The sequence below is a fragment of the Carassius carassius genome, chromosome 20 (assembly GCF_963082965.1).
Source record: "Carassius carassius chromosome 20, fCarCar2.1, whole genome shotgun sequence".
Classification (NCBI taxonomy): Eukaryota; Metazoa; Chordata; class Actinopteri; order Cypriniformes; family Cyprinidae; genus Carassius; species Carassius carassius.
This window is the reverse complement of record NC_081774.1, coordinates 7,786,080-7,808,238: the sequence shown is the minus strand read 5'-3', so window position 1 is coordinate 7,808,238 and position 22,159 is coordinate 7,786,080. Positions and strand designations below refer to the sequence as shown.

General features: G+C 37.8%; 1 protein-coding gene across 3 annotated transcripts in view; it reads right to left on the bottom strand.

Moving 5' to 3' along the window:
* Positions 1–20,253, bottom strand: part of zgc:110158 (uncharacterized protein LOC553590 homolog) — a 66,613-nt gene extending 46,360 nt beyond the window's left edge. The window contains exons 1-4 of one of the 3 annotated variants that reach the window (XM_059501462.1): positions 20,030–20,253; positions 11,077–11,149; positions 9,327–9,388; positions 4,082–4,166 (exon numbers count right to left, since the gene is read on the bottom strand). In XM_059501462.1, coding sequence (XP_059357445.1) covers positions 4,082–4,166; positions 9,327–9,388; positions 11,077–11,149; positions 20,030–20,085 — 276 coding nt within the window. In that variant the 5' untranslated portion in view covers positions 20,086–20,253. The remainder of the gene's footprint in view (positions 1–4,081; positions 4,167–9,326; positions 9,389–11,076; positions 11,150–20,029) is intronic. The other 2 variants (XM_059501461.1, XM_059501460.1) reach the window with 2 other exon arrangements.
* Positions 20,254–22,159: the final 1,906 nt, after the last annotated feature.

Genomic DNA, 22,159 nt, shown 5'->3' with positions numbered 1-22,159 from the left:
GTCCCAGAATTCCATCCCTATTGCCAAGACGCCAATCCCACAAAATCCCTGGATTAGCCCTCAACCATTCCTGGGATTAGAGGATTAGACCGTTATATTCCATTATCTTACACCGAGAGGATTCCTGACTGTCTTGATTTCAGCACAGAAGCAGCCAGGAAGATGTGGGCAATGCAGGCCTGAAGACAAACATACACACACACACACACACACACACACAGAGCATGGGCCTCTACAGAGCTGTGACCCAACAAGGGAGCAAAGGGATCAGAATAAGAACATGATAAATCACTGAACTCAAGGACACCCTAGTAGCAGCAAAGACCTTGCCAAGACACGCACACATGATACTGCAGCTCCACAACACACACACACACACACACACACACACACACACACATACACATTCCAACAAAATACTTTTTACAATGGAATACTTGAAAACCTATAGTTTATAGCAACATCAAATTCCAAAAATAGCCCTCAATTCGTATGCTATATTTTCCGAAATCAATAACTTGTACATAAAGCTTTCAGAATGAATATGAAGCCTATGGAGCAGGTTTGATGTAATAATTTTTAGATATTTATTTTTAGCTATATCATAATATTTAGCTATATGTGAATAAATGTGACAAATATATACATTATACAATGTTGCATTACAGTGTTTGTTGTTGTTGTTGCTTTGTTGACAATAAGCAATGTTGGCTTGGCAACTAACTGAAGTTTTACGAAAAATACTAAAAACTGAAAAATAAGTTAAAACTAAATTTAGAAAAAAAATTATAAATAAAAAACCCTAACAAAAATTAAAAGAGCATATAACAAAATGACTAAGACTTAAAACTTTTAAATGAAAAATGAAAATGTAAAAATAAAATCTTATTCAAAATATAAATAAATAATAGTGTATAAATAACAGCGTTCTACTGAAAACAACAGTATATGGGGATGGAACAATATAAGGATTTACATTTTTGGGTGAACTGCTCTTTTTAGAAGATTAAGGGAAAGTTTTGGAAATGCAGAATGAAAAAAAATATACATTCTGATCAGAACATTATCTGGCGGTTTGGGAAAATTGAATATTTGCACTGCATATTTGCATGAAAAGGCTGCGCATATTTAATCATATTTAACCAAGTCATTTAAACAAGTAATACATTTAAGATCAATGAGCGATGATATGCATGAGGCGTGTGTGATTAGCTATTAGTAAAATACTGCAAATCACAACCGGGGGGTGTTGGGGGGGGGGGGGGTATACATTTCCTCTGGAAATATTTTAGTCAAATATTTGTTTTTTTATACAAGTTAGTGGAATGAAACTGGTTCTGTTTGCTCCCAGATGTTGACTTAACTCCTGACACGGAGCAGACCCATTCTGTGTTGTCGTCTCCATAAATGCCACCAGTCAAGTTCAGCAGACAGACTAGAGGTCGGGCCCTCTGAGCTAACCCTGATCCCATTATCCACTAAATTACATTTTCTTTTATCCCTCAAATTCTGTCTTTGCTTGTTTCCATTAGATTTCTGAAGCATCTTCACCAGATGTTAGAACATAGTTTGTAGAACAGACCTCTACAAGCACACATAACAAATGAAAAGAATATCACTAGTTATTTACAAGTAACTGTATCATTTTAGTGATATTGACAAATATCAACAACAGTTGATGAATTTGTTTGTTACAAATATGCAGCTGTTTGCTTCACAAGCTGTTAATAGATGGTCTGAAGTTTTCTGGATGACTTGTGGATTATTGTGATGTTTTTATCAGCTGTTTGGACTCTCATTCAGACGGCACCCATTCATTGCAGAGGATGCATTGGTGAACAAGTGATGCAATGATGTAATTTTGTTCCAAATTTGTTCCGCTGAAGAAACACACTCATGCACATCTTGGATGGCTGGAAGGCGAGTAAATATTCAGCAAATGTACATTTTTGGGTGAACTGTTCGAAACCAACCAACTTTCTGAATATACAATAAAAAAAAAAATTATAATAATGTTTATAATGTAGAATTGTATTCATGTGTACTATCCATATTATCTAGGGATGCACCGAAATGAAAATTCTTGGCCGAAACCGAAAACCGAAAAAGAGAAAACCAAGGCCGAAAACCGAAACCGAAACACCGAAAGAAATTATCCCAATTATTAGTACCATTGCTATGACCGTGTACTAACTTTACTAAAATTAAAACATTGCAATTGCATAAATTAATATTAAAGTTTCAAAGATAATTACAATTACATAAATTATAAAAAAACATAAAAATGCATAATTACAAATTATGCAAATATTTATTAAGCACATTGCAACAATGCACAGTATAAAATAAAATTCAAACTAAAATTTAATCCCACTCATCTGTATATTAAATAATAATGTACAGACCTACTGGCCTGCAGAAAGGTTTTAAAATTAACTGTTCTCTCATAAAAAGTGCATTTAGGTGAAGAGCATTTGAAATTTTTCTCTGTAGTACTAGAAAGTGCATTACTTCTCCAGTAGGCAAGACTGTTATCACTTCTGGGGATGGGGACTTCAGACAGATAACCATCTAGCTGTTGAGCAGTTGAGCTTGTCATCTGCCTGACATTTGAGAAATATTTGAGAGAGTGTATTTAAATAGGGCCAGGGCATAAATAAACATTTTTATCAAATTAAAGCAGAAATCTAGCAAAAAATCTAGCAGAAATATGGCTACAATCTGATATTATGCATGTATATGTATATGTGTGTGTATTATATATGCAGAGACGAGTCTTTTTTTTTTTTTGCGCTCTGATCTCAGTCTCCTGCGCTTGGCGCTTCTCCGTCTCCACGCGGGTTCTCCGCATCCAGCGCGGCCTGGAGCATTTCTCGTGTGCTCTGCCATATTTCCGCGTCCAAGTAATGGTCTTTATAACGCGGATCAAGCACATTCGCGATGAAGTGCGGAGGATCCGAAAAGATCTCAGTGAGACGTGTGCTAACAGACTCTATAAGACTGTACTTTTCTTTGTTTTCACTTCGTGGTCCGTCTCAATCTCTTTGTTAGGAGACGCTTTAGTGCTGCGAATAAAGGAATAAGAATAGAGAGAATGTTCTCTATTAAGACCCACTGGTGTGAAGTGAATGACGCGGGGAGCTCGTGGTCTGCGCTATGCAGGTGCATGTGCAGGTCGCGGTTTCTGTTTGCGTCATCATAACATTTCGGCCGTGTTGTTTCGGTAATAAAAGTGTTTCGGCCGAAAACCGAAAATGCACTTTTTGGCCATTTTCGGCCGAAAATTTTCGGTGGCCGAATATTCGGTGCATCCCTAATATTATCTAGGCTATAATTCATACATTTAAACTAGATAAATTCCATTAACTTAGTTTGTAATTTTTTAAGACTAAGAAAATAAGTAATTAAATTTAAAATTCCATTGCAACACAAAATTCAACAACCCTTATATGACCTTCATTTTAACAAACATACGCATAACCAGACGTTTAAAATCAACCTGTTTTTAGCCATCCGTCTATCCTTCCCGCTCTGACTCAACCCTGCGGGCATCCCAGCAACAACAACTGACATTTCATTATGCTTTTCACTGTTACTAAAATATAACATCTGTGAATGCACAGCATTCAGTATGTTAATAAGAATACATGTCTGTCTGTGCAAATTAAAGAATCTGCGCAAATCTGTGTTCACGAGACACCATGCAGCTGCTTTATGAAAGCCACTGCCGGAAAATTAAACGGAAATAAACATCCCATACTTGTCTTCCTAATGCACACAATAACATTCCGTTAGCATTTTTAAAAAGGACAACCAGGAAGAAACATGATATAGAACAAAACACTCATATACACACATAACGCATCTAACAGACACTAATTCACGTGAAAAACCTCTATTCAGCTCACTTAATGTATCCTGTAACACTTTGGTAAGCAAATCTGCCTCGTGTCGTTCACTAAACACTCACATCAATAAACCTGGACAAAAGATATAGGGTAAGCCCCGCCCCCAACACACATCGTCATTGGACGAGAAGTTGAAGCTCAGCTAAAAGACTGTCAAGTCTGTATGAACTCACATAGTCGTGGAAGGCCTTGGCCTCGCTGGAGTGCTCGCAGGTCTCCCGGCGGTCTGGAGCGGCACAGTACAAATCCCAGAATACACTGCAACAGGAAACAGGAGAGAATGGGACCTTTCAATAAAACATATATGAAGTCAAACCTTTTGAAATACACATAGTATAAGTATCCAGCCACAAAAAAAAGCTGTCAATAATTTGCTTTAACTTCATCTTTGTTTGATTACTCTTTAGAAAAGTTACAAGCAAAGCCAGCATGGTAAAAAAAAGGAAGTCCAGTCAAATTTGAGACTTGCACACACTCTTTCTCTTCTACCCGCTTGGCACAAACAGCAGGTTACAGATCAATTAGGTCAGGGATTTCCTCAATTAAGAGTCTTTGGATCCTGCAGGGATGTTTGGAGGGGGAACAAGGTTTGTGTCCAAATGGTATTTTAATTACTGCACTGAAACTAAGTACCTGTTTAAATGGCCCAAATTAGATCGCTCCAGGTCTTCAGATATCGATTTAATGGATAACCTATAAAATCTCCTGAAAAAAAAGGCCGGCGGGGGAAAGGCTAAAGACTAACCACCAGCACACGACACACGCCTGCTGTTCCTCTCACCAAGAAGTGGAAAATAAACCTTGGTTATCAAGGATATATTTATATCAGACAAAACTATTTGGTGAAATTATAGTCCTGCATTAAAAAAAACTTGTTGATAAGACTGATTTTGTGGCAATGCACGGGAAACTCTCTTTTTTTCCCTGCAAATATTTACCAGGATAAAGAACATTCCTGAACACTTGTTCAGCAAGTGAAAGAGTTACACAGGAAAAGGAGAGAAAGAGAGGATAAATATGAGGGGGAAGGGAACATTAATGGGAAGAGGAAACTAGAAACAGACATGGAAAGAGAGAGGGGGAAATGGAGGGAGAGAAAGAGGGGAATAGGAAGTGAGGGAGAAACAACTAAAAGTTCAGATAAATGGCTAGATAAAACATAACCACAGACTTACATTTACATTTAAGAATTATTAAACATGCATATGTGCACGTCCACTTTCTGAATTATTTGAGGGTGGCTCACTTGCTCTTAAAAGACATTTCTGCAAAACATAGCTAAATGTTTATTTGAGTCAGTATTTATATCATTTACAGGTAAAACTGTTTTAGCATTCATTTGGGATCTCTTTGCTGCTTTTAAAAGCTAAAGCATTCTGCACATTTTAAACAGCAAACTGGCCACATGAAACAATACGCTTATGATCGTCTTTGAAGTATTTCATATAAATGCGCCCATGCTTTAGACAACTTGGATGGTGCGGTTTGAAAAAATAATGTATTCCTGTGATGGCAAAACTGAATTTTCAGCCGCCATTACTTCAATCTTCAATGTCTAAAACTATTCTAATACAAGAAACATTTCTAATTATTATCAGTATTCGAAATAAATGTACTGCCTAATAATTCTGTGCAAACATGACAGTTTTTCAGAATTCTTTAATTTTTTCTAATATTATAAATGTCTTTACTATCACTTGTTTTGATATATTTAATGCATCCTTGCAGTTTTATTGACCCCAAACTTTTACTGTACTGTAATGTTCTATAGGGAAAAGGGATGTCCCTTCTAAAACCAAATAAACGGTGTAGCAAAGATTTATGGTTGACTCGTACACAGTGCCTAACCTCAAAACACCACCTGCAGGTTTTCCCGAATTACGTCATGGCACTTCCGAAACAAACAATGCAATTACTATGAGTCAGGTTTTACACGTGCCTCTGATGCTAATTGAAGTTAACTATATTCTCATGTTAATAGATTCTCTTAAATACTAAACTCTTCTCTGGGGGCAATTAAGCAAATCCTAAATGTGAAGACAAAAGCAGGGGTAATACAGCCACATCCATACGTATATGGACTTTACAGTGAGGACCTCTTTTTCATGTGTATTATTAGGAATACAGTGGATTATCATTTGCATTTGAGAAACGAGATAATCCTGACCCTCAGGCAGCCGCTGACCTCAGGTACTGGAACACTCGCACAGTTTATGGCTAATAACAGAATCATGACTAATAGAAAATCCTTGATGAATAAATATATTACTATAATCATAGGCGGAAATCGCGGGGGGTCGGGGGGGTCTGGACCCTAAAATATAATTGAAATATGTGTATTGTAAATAATATAATGATATATAGTTAAACTAATTGTTTAAGTAGTAAAACAATACAAATGCAAACTAGGCAACAACAAAAAAAAAAGTTTTAAACATCTCGAGTTCCCCCTGCTTTGCCTCACAGTGCTTTGGTCATGCACTGCCTGCTCCCCTTTTACCTCACCACCACCGACACACACACACAAACACACACACACAGTCCGGTGCGAGAAAACGTGTTTTCAGTTGTGGAACTCCATAAGTCTAGCTTACTTTATTCACATTAAACATCGGATGACGTGATTATTTTCTCTTTAATATAGATGATGCTGAGTCATTAATAAGTTGTGTCCAAAAAATATTATTGTGTACCAATTTATTTTTGTCACCGATGTAGTCTGCGCCGTTAGCGATTATAACGTTTACCCTTGTTTTATACAGGCGTTTACCTAGCTTGTTTAATAACGTCTTACACACAGAACCAGAAAGAAACTTTGCGAAGAAGGATAATGGAACGGTCTCCATGCAATAGTAAGGCTTTACTCTCTGTACACATATCCTTAAGTACAATTTTGCCTGTTTAATTGGTATCCCCTTCAAAACTTGCTCGTGAGAAATGTTATGTTTATTGCCCCCCCCCAACATTTAGATGAGATTTTCGCCCCTGAATATAATAATAACATATTATTGGGGAGTCAAAACCCAACGCATTTGAGAAGATTCATGCCGCCACAAAGTGTTACAAGGCGCTAACATACAGGAGGTGAGGTTTAATGACTCTTAACGAAGTTCTTTCCTCAAGTCTGCACTCGTCCTCCTTTAACCTATATGACTCCTACCAAGTGGTGAGCTGTCTTGACCCCCTGGCCTCCCGATGGCCCTCAGTTTGTCATTGGGCCACCCCCAATGGAGGAGAATATAACCGAATTGGGCCAGAGGGGGATTCAGACACTTGCCACAAAGGGGGAACGGTATGCAAAGAGTTAATCTGTGTTTGGGGTCTTTAACAGGAACAAAGGACAGCAGCAGAGACAAAGGTTGATGGAAGAGGTTTAGAAAAGGGATGGGCCATGTCTTTGCCCCACCATCTGGGCCTTTTGTCTGAAGGAGTGGGGTGGGAGGACCAGGCTTGGGCAGACGTGCCCTCTGTAAAGGCTGCCTGACCCAATAATACACCCACTGCCACGGGTCAAACTGCAGCAGGTTAAACATATAGTTTGACGGCTGGTGTCACAGCCAAACTTAAGTCTGAATTAGTATAAATCAATACAGTGAAAGTTAATCCAAACAATCTTGTAGACTGTAATAGATAAACTCTCTCTTTATGGTGGAGTCACTTTTAAGTTAACGGTGAGAATATTTTCAGTTTAACGTTATCATTCACACCGTTGGTTAACCAGGTCAGGGTTCAACACCAATTGTTTTTTTTTCTGCTTGCTTAGTTGGGACATACAGTTGTTCACACAACACAGTAACACAACATAATAACACACACACACAAAAAAAAAACTACTTTAAAATGTTTAATTAACTTACCTTAATAATCATTTTTAAAGAATTAAAAAAATATACATATTTTTTTACAATTCTTTTTAAAGCCAGAATTTATTATTATAATTATCTTGTATGCATATAAAAGCAATTTTTTTCTCACATCAATCTTTCCAGCTCAACACCACTCAGATAAACTGACAACCCCAAAAGCCGAACAGAAAAATTCAGCAGACCACCTATCCCCTATATACAGTATGTGGATTTAAATAAACTTTGTACCTGTACCTAGCTTACAAGCTAAAAAAAGTTGACAGGAAGAATCCTCCATCGTTATTGCTGAGCCCTGCAGGTGCAATGCGATACAGTGACAAGCAACAAATCCTAACAAGGGCTGTGTGATATAGACAAAAAAAACCTATCACAATTTTTTTTATCAATTTTGCGATTTCTATTTTAATCACGATTTTGACACACACAGACATGCTTTACAGTCATAAATGCATGCAGTATAAATTTGAAACATATTTCCAAAAGAAAACCAATGAAAGCTTTATCAAAAATTTGTAACATGTCTCTAGAACAGACATAAGTCAAAATAATCACTAAGTAAAGATGTCAAACAAAATGTCTAGACATATGGCAAATAATAAAAAAAAATTTTTTTAAAAAAAACCTGTGTTCAGGGATTTATTTATTTATTGCTATTCATTGGTCATAGAGCTCACTGTAGCGGTACCTCAGGTGTTATATGTTTTGCCCAATATATTTATTGCCCAAGGTTCACACGTACTCTGTTACGTTATGTGTTAAGTTATGTGTACGCGGTTCAGAAGCAGCAACGAGAGCGCATTATTTTAAGGCGAAAGCACATTAAAAGCATGCGCCAGAGCGAATCTATCCGCTCGCACGCAGATTTTCTTTGCTCTGTTAACAAAACCAGATGCGCATGCTCAGATCATATTAAATCTTTCCGCAACTTTCTATTTATAACCTTTTCTGTTCTCATCTTTTTACTGCGTGCAGTGTGAACGTTCTGATCCGTTAAAATGGGTTCGAAAAAACAAAAAAAGGCTACGCATTCACAGACAGTGTGTGAACCTGGAGTTAGGCATATGCCCAGTCTGCTCTGTTCTCGCGCTCCACTTAGGCGTGCTGCATCCTGCTTGGTTCAGTTAACATGAAAAATCGTGCTATAAAGCAATTTAGAAATCGCGCACACTCAAATCACGATTTTATTTCGATTTCGATTAATCGCACAGCCCTAATCCTAACTCTGAGTTTTTGCTTAAACCAGCCATAACGAGCACCGCATGATGATGAGACATTTGAGGTTTGCTCAAACTAACTCTGGAAAACAGTAATAGAGATGCTTGTCTTAGTAAGCACTTTTAAGTATGTGCAGATGAGCTGTAAATTTTGTAACTTCACGCAACATTTGAACTGAGATATCACTTGCAATGTGCCCGGATTGGACAAGATGTCAGGGCATTAATAATAAAACTACACTATTTGTCCATTTTGAATTACACACTTATTAGTACTAGCTTACACACAGACAGAAAGACAGCATGTATAAAATATAAAGAAAACACATGAGACCTACCACCACCATGAATGGAGGAATCCAGGAGGCTCTCCTAGCGTAATGTTCTTCTCCCATCGGATCTACAACAGGCAGTGAGCAGGAAAAAATGAGAAAAAGAAAGAGAGGTTGTGAGACTGTACATAATGTAACATTCTCCTGTCAGACGTTGCGCAGTCTGCTCTCTGACCCAATCCAGATCCCATATATCACCCTGCTTTCTCCACCACAACAACCGACTTGTTTTCCTCAAATCCTTCTATGACACTGGAGCTTAAAATGTCATAGGCAAAGAGGAGCGAGTCCTTCTGGGAAGCCCCTACGTATGAGTTTGGAAGTCATAATTCAGCTGTGAAGTGCATTAAAGTAAGAATTTGTCCGTATAGCGAATTAAGTTAATGGGGTCCATCATTGTTTTGGGCCCCAATGACTTGCATTATATGGATAAAAACGGTTGAAACGATCTTCAAAATAGCCTTTCTTTTTTGTGTATTCTTGGCAGTCATTAATTAGCTTCTCAGCCTGGTCAATCCACTAGTCTGGAGACCTACAGCAGGCTTTGGCGATCCAGAGCCATGACCCTCAAAATGAATCATGGCTTCTGTTTTTCCTACACTTCATTCAGGCCTTGGGGCTCACTTTCACCCTCCATCCCTCCTGCTTGTGTGGAAATGACCAGGCCGACTCTCATTAAGGCCATAATCTCAGTGTATTTAAGAAATGTTCTCCTTTGTAACAGGCGAGTAGAAGGACCTGAACTGCTGGTGGAAAGTGCGGGCAAAGAATTAGCCTATTATAACAATTATATATGGATGATTAAACAGGAAAATGTAGTGAGAAAAAAAGAAAATCTAAGAGGAAAGGTTTGTTCACTGCAGCTGAAAAGTGGATCATTGAAGCAGGTCTGAAGGTTAAGAACACATTATCAGTCAATTTCACCTCGTCGGCCTGCCAAACGGTACGATAAAGATCTGACCAACTTGCGGTGCTTTTGAGAAGTGCTGCAGAAAGTCAGCAGCGCAGCAGAGATGCCGCCAAGCCAACAGGGAGAAAAAACACCCTTGGGTAACAGAGCGATTGACGGATATGACCACTCACAAACAAACGGCAAATAAAAGTCCTGCCAGTCAGTGTATCATAAACAGCTATTAACTGAAATTAATGATGGGTAATTAATATTTTTGCACATGGTTGGTGCACACATACTGGCCCACAGATTCTGAGACTGTTTAATATGGAGGAAAACAAACAATTCAGTATAGTTAAAATTAACTACAGATCACTACACTAATGCAGAAGTGTCAATGTGGGATATCTGCTGTGTTTTAAGATATTTCCTGACCCAAACAGCGAAATCAAATGGATTATAATGTTCTCATTTAAATGTGGTACAAGAAAAATCGAGAACAATGTTGCTGTGGCAGTACAGCGCAGACTCACAACGGAACCCATTTAAACGAAACAAGTGGATTTATTTTTGATTTTATTGCACTGCAGAAAAGAACAAGCTTGATTGGAAACTTGCTTTGGTAAGTGATGCCATATCACCACATTAGAAAAAAAATTGTCTATTTCAATGCTTGACACACTGCACAAAATATATTATAGTGTATTATACAATAGATTATATAAAATGTTCAATATATACAGTATTATGTTTATAAAAATGCAACTTGGTGGATGATTTATATGTGCTTTCTAACAAAAATATGTACTAAAGTCATATTAAAGAGACTAAAGTGTGTGTGTGTGTGTGTAAGCAGAGACTTACCTCGGAAAGGAAGGTCTGTGCTGATTTCTGGGCCCCAACATGCAACAAGTACTCGTACACGTATAAAGCTAATCTAGAAGAGAACAAGAGAGAAACAGGCATTAGATTCAGGGCATGAAAAGGAAATCTCTGCAAGTAAGCAAAAATAATAACTCCAAGATGACAAGAAGAAATTTTAATATAAACTATAAACATTTTCATTCAATAATAAAAAAAACTAGTTTATACTGCGTGCTGTTTTTTTTTTTTTATTGCATCATTATCCTTGAAACACACCAATATCAAACTTCATGAAAATCAACTGCAAGTCAAGCTCCATCTGCAGATCGCTATGTATGTTGCTGACTATGTAGAGTGTCAAAATCAGTCACTTATAAATTTATAATGCTGTCTAAGAAGGTAGCTGTTTATGTAGACAGCTAGCGAGGCTTTAGAACAGCGATATAGACTTTTATTCCCAGTTGTGTGCCGTCACTCTAGTTTGGATGTTGTTCAAAAGTTTCGGAAAGAAAATCAGTGGCTAGAGACAACTCACTACAGATTGTTGATTACACAACTACACATGAACACACAAAACACCCATCAACAGCAGCAACCGCATGTCCGATCTCCATAGCCCTTTTGCTCCGTGAAAAGAACAGAAAGATCAGCCAAAGCATGCATAGCTGGGGTTGTCAAGGGAATCTGACGGCACCATTGCGGTTCTTGTGTTTTTGTCATTTACTGTATCCATTATGTCTGTTGTTTAGCCACTTGGGCTAGCAATTACCCAGCTCCCAGTGTACCACGGGGCTGAAACTGCACCATACCTCTACTCCTGTCCTTTCCTTTTCTCTTCCATCAGCCACGAAAGAAAATAGCCCCACAAAGCTCTCCTGGCAAAATTACACTCAGAGACAGGCACAATTTGGTAGAAACATGGCTGTAGTGTATTTGGGGCAAGAACATTTATTTCCACCATGGGTAAGGCAATAATGGTATTCACAAGAGTGGCTCTTCCATGATGACGTGAGTTGACATCCAAAAAAATGTCTCAACAAAGATATAGGCTAGTTTGGTCATTTTATGTAAAACTAAACACCCATAACACAAGAAAGATAACTTAAAGTGATAGTTCCAAACCAATTTACTCATCCTTATCTTCCAATTATATTTTAGAAAATTTGGTTGGAATGGTGATTTTTGTTTATACAATGAAAGTATGGTCCAGTGTTATTTTGGACCTCATTGATTTTCAGTGTATAGTGTATTTCAGAGTAACTTCAGAGAATAAAGACAACATTCTTCAAAATATCTTCTTTTACATTCCGAAAAAGTCTTACAGGTTAGAGGTTGACAGATTATCGGCCTGGGCAATTATTGGCGTTGATATAGGCTAAAGCATTTTTATTGTTACCGACCGTATTGGTCATTTTCAAAACTGATTTGCCAATAAAATAATTTATAAGCATTTAAGGAAAGTTTTTGTCAGATTTTGTCAGTATTTTGATATCAATTCTCAATTTTACACAAGCCATATTGGTTCAAAATACAGTAATCAGTATCAGCATCAGCCCTGAAAAATACATAGGCTATCCGTCGAACCCTATTACAGAATTGAGGACGAGTAACATGACAAAATTTTTCGACCTTTTCCACTGTTAATTTCATTTGCATGTGTTTTTAAGTCCTGTCAGTTTAACAGAGCAGAGAGAGAGAGAGAGAGTGCGCGCACGAGAGAGAGAGAGAGTGTGCGAGAGAGACAGAGGGGGAGAGAGAGACAGAGAGAGAGCGCGTGAGAGAGACAGAGGGAGAGAGAGAGACAGAGAGAGAGAGACAGAGAGAGAGAGAGAGAGAGAGAGAGAGAGAGAGAGAGAGAGAGAGAGAGAGAGAGAGAGAGAGAGAGAGCCCCGGGCGCACACTTACCGTCTTCAAACAACATGAGCGCTGTCTTGCTCTCTCTCCCTCGCGCATATTAATCAATTGACACAATGGTGTCGATGTTTAAATCATTTAAAATGAGAATATATATATATATATATATATTAGATGGAAAACTTAAACAAAAAAAACATTTTGTAGAATTTAGTGGATAAAAATTTGGAGCACTATAATTAGTAGCTGGAAACTATTAAAAACTAAAACTAATCCAAAACTGAAAAAAAAAACCTAAGTAGCAATAAAAAAAAAGGACAAAAGCACATATTAAAATATCTAAAAATGAAACCTGAAAATACAAAAATAAAAGAAAATTCAAAATATTCATAAAACTACACTATTACAGTATATCAATAAAACTAAGATAACACTGTTTTGATGGAACCTTCAATCCAACACACATACAAGTGGGCAGAATCGTTTTTCTGTGTGGGAGCAGGAAGCTTTCCCAGGCATCAGCGAGTACGTAAATGAGTCAGTGGAAGGAGGCGCCCAGGGTGGCAGACTCATAAATAGCAGAGGAGAGCTCCCTCTGATCAGCCAGTCAATGACTGTGATAAAGTTGGATATGAAAGACAGGGAGGAGATCCAGCACTCCATCACTGCACAAACCCTGACGCGCTGGCGCGGGAGAGTGACCAGAATTACAATGCCTCCCACCGAGACACAGTGAAGGAAAGGGAGTCAACGATGACCATAAACTGTGGATGAGAGGTTCAAACAAAGTCCATCAAAAGATACTATTACCACAAAGGATCTACGGAACATAAACAAGTCAGCAATATCTACTTGTAAGGTTTTAAACTTAAGCTGCATCACCTGTTGACACCATGACAAACAGAAGCAAAAGTTGGTGATATGGCAAAAAAAAGGCAGAATCGGGATCTTATCACAATAATTGTTTATTTTTATTTGGGTTATTAAAGGGATAGTTAATCCAAAAATTAACATTCTCTCATTGTTTACTCACCCTCCTGTCAACCTTTCAATGTTTAGTTGTAAATAACCACATCTCTTCACAAGACTTGCATTAAACTGATTCACTTTATGACATCTTTATAACCTTTTTGGCTCCTCCATGTTTTGGTTACCTGGACTTTTAATGGAGGGCCAGAAACCTTGCAGGTTTCATTAAAAATATCTCAATTTGTGTTTTGAGGATAAATGGTTTTGTAACCACATGAGGATGAGTTAACAATGACAGAATTTTCATTTTTGAATGAACTATCCCTTTAAGACTAACCAAATTCCCTTAAAAATAAATAGCCCTACAAGGTAAAAAAAAAAAAAATGTACATCCATAATAACAGGTCAGAAAGTCTAGGTTTTGTTACAGAAACTAGAGGGAGATAGTAATAAACTGCTTTAAAAAAGAAATTGGCCCTAATGTGTTAGTTTTCGAAATTGCAGCATAATTATTAATTTAGCAAAAGCCATTTCAGTGAATATCACTATACATTTCAAAGCCTTGCATTTGAACGGTACCCATGACACTCATACAAGCTCTGTTAAGGAGCTTAGTCAGGAAAAATGCCATATTTAATTGTACATGAATGAAAACGAGGCCTAGTCCTAGTTCAGATGTACTGTCCATTCAATAGTCACATCTTTTTTCCCCTATACATTTTCTGGAAAAGTACACAACAGCATGAGTAACTGAACATACAGTACATCTGTCCCTCACAGCCATTTTATTAACACATTAATTCATATAAAAAACTCTAAAGTCCATAACTCCTATACTCTCTGAAAGCATAAACAAGAACATATCAGATACATTCTACCATGGCATTTTGTCTGTAGAAGCACACAAAATAAAACTACAAGAGACTTGTCATTTGGGACAAAACACTGAAATTATTTTGTGTTCCAAAGAAGTAAAAACCAGAGTTGTATGTCTCTGGCTGACTTACTCATGACCAATTTAGTAAAGACAACTGTACCACTTTGCAATTTGCTAGTCACTTATCTCACTACCTGTCTCACCATAAACAACGCTTTGGAACACCAATGGAGCTCGACCTCTGGCTTGAAGAAAACATCTAGCAGCTGCCATCTGCTTAAATATGAGGGAGCCACGAGACAATCTGGATCACACTGTGGATTCCCAGGAGTGGGCTGATAAAAATGTCATGGCAGGGAGGCCCATGTGATCTGGGTGGAGGGGGGTACTATGCGCCTTGCCCTGATGCATTATTGAACACTGTTCATTCAATTCTGCCTTCAAGGAGCACCTTGTGTAGAGTTGTCAGGAACATTGATTGGGAGAGCCAAGAACAGGACCTCTGGATTCTGAATGTCCCGTTTGGAAGCCCAAACACTTAAAGACATCACAGAGGAATGGGAACAGGGAACTACAGCTGATGGGACAAGACCTTGAGGTGCGGGCAAGAAAAAAAGTCTGGCTTGGCTATGAGAGCAGACACTACAAGCAATGCTGGAATACGGCCAAAATAAATTAGATCAAGTTCATTAGACAAGTTAAATCACAGCAATTTCAGCTGGATAACAACAAGTACAGAACTAACAACAACCTCAATACATAAGCATGTAAATATCGGGAGAACTGAGACCAAAGTAGTATTTGAACTTTATAATAGATTTTTAATAGACCCTTAAAAGGATAATTCACCTAAAAATGAAAATTATGTCATTAATTACTCACCCTCATGACCCGTAAGACCTTTGTTCATCTCCAGAACACAAATTAAGATATTTTTGATGAACTCCAAGAGCTTTCTGGCCCTGCATAGACTGCAATGCAACGAACACGTTAAAGTGTACGAAAGCAGACGAGGAAACAAACGTAGTACTCTTGACATCATGCGCTGAAGACTGACACAGAAGAGAAGAAATTGTTGAGCAAAGTCGTTATTTTTGTTTTCTTTGCACAAAAAGTATTCTCATAGTTTCAGAACATTAAGGTTGAACTGCTGATGTCACATAAGCCCCTTTCACACTGCACGTTGGACCCGGAAAATTGCCGGAACATTGCCGGGTCGCCTTCTGTCTGAACGCAAACACGTCCCGGGATTGATTCCGGGATTGATCCCATGTCGGGGACCTAGTAACATTGCCGGGTTCAGTCCCGGAATGAGCACTGTGTGAACAAAAGTCAGAACTAATGCCATGAAGGGTGTGTCGTAGTGATGATGCATGTTAACGTGCAACTTTTTTTACCAGGTGTTTTGAAGGCAGATCAACATTCGTTACAAAAAAAAATACCTGTAATGAAGCAGATATTAGTTCCTCACTTTCCGCGCTAACGCTGAGATCGTTCGCCAGCTTCAGAGAAAGTAAACATGCCTAGCGTTTTCGACTCATACATTACGCGTAACATCGTGATGTCACATGTCTTTACGGGACCTATACGGGTTGTGTGTGAACATACACATATATTCCGGGTAATCACTGGCAGTGTGAAAGGGGCTATATACTATTTTAAATATCTCCTTTCTGGGTCTTAAACGTGGTAGTTGCGATGCTGTCTATGCAGGATAAGAAAGCACCTGGATTTCATCAAAAATATCTTAATTTGTGTTCCCGAAAATCTACAAAGATCTTATGGGTTTGGAATGACATGAGGGTGAGTATTTGAAGATAGAATTTTCATTTTTAGGTGAACCATCCCTTTAATAGACCCTATTTACTTTCATTGTAAGGACTGAAAAAGAACAGATCTTTTTAAATATATTATTTTGGTTCCAGGGAAGAATTTCATACAGATTTGGGGATCAATAAACGATGACAGAAGTTTCACTGTTGCCATTACTTCACATGATCAACCAGGTGAAAATATTAATTATAAACATTAAGTCAGTTAGATAAACAAAGCCTAGCTTTGCTCATTTAGCCAAATAATTTGACATACTGTTCATGTTTGTAGCACAAACAGTTCGAGAAATTTGGCTACAAGCTGAATGGAAAACATACAAGCAATAGGAATAGTGATACCTGTCCAATCAGGTACTGCTATAAAATAAAAAAAGTAATACATTCTATTTTATTTCTTTTTTTAAGCACACCATTTAAAATTTGAATGGTGTGCTTAAAAAAAAAGATTTTCAAATCCATCTGTCTCTCTCATATTCAAATGACTGAGGGCAGGCGTTAATGTATGCAAACCTGATCTAAATCTAAACGGTGCGCTCTCTCTGAGGAGCACAGGACATATAAAGAGCTATATTATGGAGACGGAGAGGGGGTGGTGGAGACCGTGTCACTGGCTTGGGCCTCAGGAGCCTGCGGCATGCCGTCTTAAAGCTCAGCCTCCCTCTTCAAAAGCCCCAAAAAGAGGTCTGCTGGAGAGAATGCCCAGGGGACGACCCCCGAGTCTCTCAGGCCCTTCCCCCTCAGTTGTTTTCAGATCTACAATGTCCCTTTGGGAGAAAGCCCTGCCAATCTGAGCCATTCAGAAGAGCTAGTCCAGAATCTAGTGATGTTCCAGTACTTCAGCATAGGTGGGTTTGTTTTGAGGTGAGTGGGGTAAAAAGAGCTGATGTTACGGTACTGATGGAACATAAGGTCTTACTGCAAAATAGCTTCACCATGACTCCTTGTAGCACTGTGGGAAGTCTCATGCGCACAGGGAACATTAAACACAGGTCAGATTGCTTGGCCTACAATATAATGCCAGGTGCGAATTGCGAAACACTGTTGTCATAGCTATTTCCCCCCTTACTTTCAGAAGAGGAAAAGGGCCATTAAAAGAATAGTTCACCCAAAAATGTAATGTTTATCTCAAATAAAATACGCCACAGGCTGGATGTCAAAAACATCAAGTGGCAGTGGTTTCATGTCTTGTCATCTGACATCATGATGTGAGAACTGTGGCATATTGGAGATGCATAATTTCATGCATTATTTGATTTGAAAAATGACTCACAAAAAGTTATCATATGTCTTCAGAAACACTGTTATAATTGCAAATAAAAACTAAATGAAAACTTTTCCATTAACTAAATGTAAAAATAAAATTAGTTTAACCAAATGTTCATCTTGAAGACTTAAAAAAAAATAATAATAAATAAATTTAATTTAATTGACATTAAAACATTAAAATAATTAAAAATGTTTTGGAAAAAAAGATATGTTTAGTATAAAAAAATGTAATAATAATAATCCTGGACGAGATCTATGCACTACTTTAATGGTGCATTTAGAACCTTTTCGAAGCCTGACAGACTAGTCACTATGCCACTGCCTCTATGGAAAACAGGGATTGGAAAATATTCCAAATGTCCCACTGTGTGTTCCTTGCAAATATTAACAGCATAATGGTTTAAAATGATGACATAAGGGTAAATAAGTACATTTTAGATGAATCCTCCCTTTAGAAGAGTTCGCTCAGGGATGTGACATTTTTCATTACACATGAACCAAGGTGAGAAAAAATCATATGACAGTTTATGACAGCTCCAGAGGAAAATCTCTAAAAAGTATCACCAGAGATAAACGGGTCTCCCATTCCGCTCTCATCACAACAGAGCCCACACGGAGTCCTCACATCAAAGAAATCTGCCAAATGTATGCCTTGAGCACACCTGACATCTCGCCCGAGGCTCTCTGATAAAACCATCTTTAAACATGAATGAATCACTCATAACCGTCCTACAAAGGCACCGTTAGAAAATCATGTTTTCAACTCTCCTATCAATTATTCACCCAGCACAGACGCACGAGACAAGGGAAAAGGGTGAAAATGACAAGTTCCTAAAAAGTTCTCTGATAAAAATGAAAGTGCTGCATCCTCGCATCGACACTGCCAAACGGAGACTGCATCTGCTCCTTTGGCCAGAGACAGCGTGCTTCCAATGGATCCATTTTTCATAAACTGGAGTTTAAAGCGCTTAAATGCTCTGCCACAAGTTGTAATTTAAAGTTTCTATCAGGTGTAGAAACTCCTCATTACTGAGAACAAAAACTGAACGTAAATGTGAGCTCAGCTAGAATTACTTTCATTCATTCAAGCCATTTCTGAGCATAAAAAAGGTCTTGAACATTCAGTAAAGTACAAATATGCATGAGCATCATAAAACTGTGGATGAGGTTTCAGTTCATTATCTTAAACTAAGCATCTCTTACGTTCCATTTAAGCCCCTTAAACAGTGTTGTCTAACTCTGATCCTCATCATGTTGAGTGTTCACTATCTGCACAACAACCAGAATAGATATACATTTTATTTAAAGGGTTTCTGTATTGTTTTACTTTTCAATGACCTTTCCAGCCATTCATAATCACCAAGTAAGGCTTTTAAAATATATATCATAGATATTTCAGTAATAAATTTCCATTAACAGGCAACAAGCTTTGGAATTAATTATGCAAACAATTAAACTTATTAGTATACAAATGTTTTACTCCATAAAGTCTGGTGGCTTAAACATCTCTATTGTTTAAACTACACTGCCCACATACTATGCAAAAGCATCATAACTTTCATTTCTTGCAACTCCTCCTGTTTTTACACAAAATACAAACCTGCATATGTATTTATAACAACAAACCTAAAAAAGAAAAAAAAAGTCACTAAAACAAAAAGGTAAGAAATTGAGAATTTATACCAACAGCAATGAGCAAGTCCGGGGGTTTAAACCAAGTACTATCTACTAAGTCACAAACTCATCCATCAAATCAAACTATTTAATTACATTAGTTTGTACAGCTGCTCTAACGTGATTATGTGCATCAAAGATGAGATCTCGAGACTCAAAAAGCATCCGAGCATCTACATGATGCATTGATCCAAGCCTTCCACAAACTCTCTATCTGCATCTGCACCGTACAATCCTTCATGTAACATCTACTACCCGAATGTATGAGAGAGTTGCTCCAAAGCAAGCACAAGTAGCATGCATAAGGAAAAACACATCAAAACAGCTGTGCAACACAGCTAGATGAACGCTGCACAACACACCGCACAGAATCTGCAAAGAAACTACTTAGTAGAGTGTTCGATTCGCCGATAGCCGTCTCGTGCATCAGAGAACATGCATGGTTTTTGCTCTATATGTGACAATGCACAAATTCACTTACTTCTCTCTGGCTTGATTATCGGATGGAACGACAGCTCCCTTCCCTTTGGCGTACATGGTGGACTCTGTTTGAAGACTTTTAACCTACTCAACACCTGTCAAAGGAAGCGGCCAGGAAGACAGTCTATCTCCATAGCTACCCGCTTAGTGTTTTCCTCCCTTTTCGTACATCTCCAGCATTGGCCACAAATCAGGCACAGTTTCTGCTAGGGGAACTTGAAACAGTCTACTGGTGGATTTTTTTTTCAATCGCTGTTCCAGGATTATGCTCGGCCTCCCCCTGCTGTGGAGAGAAGGGGGGGGGGCTCCTTAAAGGGAAAGACACGCTCTAATCGGTTGGAGTGTTGTACTTGTGTCTGTGTAAATCAAGTAACAAACTTAAATGAGAATTAGTTACTGAATATAAATTTTTAGAATCTCAGTAAAATAAAAAAAGAATAATCGTGAAATTGTTTCAGCAAAAAATATATTTATTTATCAAATGAAGAGGCCAGACCAAGGTTACAGAGTACCCGCTTTATCATGTTTGGCTTGAAACTGGTGTGCATATGATTTGTTTTTTCAATTATATTTATTTGTAATGTTTGAAGAAGCAAGGTTATGACCATGTTTCCTTTATTTATTACATTTTTTTTTTTGTTATTGTAATTACATTTTACACATTTAACACATACACATTTAATGTTTTATTTTTAAATTGTTTCTAAAATTAACATTTCCCGCACCCCAAAACTCTCTGCAGCTGTCTTGAAAAGTAGCAAATCCTAGTTCTTGGCAGTGATATCTGTGATACATTGAAGCCGTTCCGGCAGATGATGTAGGACGTCGGCGTTGTGTGATTATCAAATTCAAGGTACTGATGCTTGCCTACAAGACGACCACTGGCACGGCACCAATATACCTAAACTCACTAGTTCAAACTTATGTGCCCTCCAGAAGTTTGCACTCTGCAAGTGAACGGCGCCTTGTGGTACCATCCCAAAGAAGTTCAAAATCACTCTAACAGACCTTTTCCTGGACTGTGCCCAGCTGGTGAAACGACCTCCCAATCTCAATTCGAACAGCTGATTCTTTACTCAAAAAACATCTAAAGACTCTTTTTCGACAACACTTGACCAACTAATACTAGCACTTACCTTTTCTTGTCTATCCTATTCTTGGAAAAAAAAAACATAGCTACGTGTTCTGTAGACAAACTGAGACTTGTCATGGCACTTGTATACTGTTGTTGTTCTCTTGTTGGTCTGATTGCTTCTATTGTTCTCATTTGTAAGGAACACAAGCCCTTTAAAGTCTGCATAAAAATAAATATCTAGTTTGTAAATGCATTTTATAGGTCTTACTGGGTGTTTTTTTTTTTTTGTTTGTTTGTTTTTACCTCATATTGTCATATTATTATTTGATCTGGTGAAAAGACACTTCTATCTGGTGACAAATGCCAAACTTCTCCAATCATTTAGCTTGAATCCCTACAATTGACTGCTGTGTTTCATTTCAAAGGCCCAAACTTCCTGTTTCAATAGGAAATACATTAACACAGGAAAAAATGTGCTCATCAAGCAAATGCACTGGATATTTAAACACTCAGGCAATAATAACTGGTTAATTGTATCTAGATTGTTGAACATTACTATATAGAGCTAATTTCCAGGCTTTACACAACCATTTGATTCATAAAGATTTTTAATCCATTTTATTTTCTCTAATTTTGCCCATTCAAGTACAAGTGGTTCATGCTGATTTAATGTCAGGATAAAAATGTACAAACAAATAACTTAAATGAATGAAGTATAGGCTTCATATTCATATTATTTTACTGGCAAAATTTCACACTTATTTTTATTCATACATTTATTCCAAGTGCTGTACCTTTATTCAGAACAAATCAATGTTGAAAAAGTGATGTTTGTTTTGAAATGCATTTGTCAGGCTCTGATTTACATCATGTATAAGGCACATTATGATACTAGGTCAACAAGGACACCAGTGGAGGCCTGACCACATCGCCTCCATTACACAAGTGTTGTTTACCCAGAATGTTCCTCCACACTCTCCGGCCTCCTCCTGTGGTTCATGAGGCATGGCTGAGTCATGTTTATGGCAATAGCTCCGGCAACATCTTGTAAATACC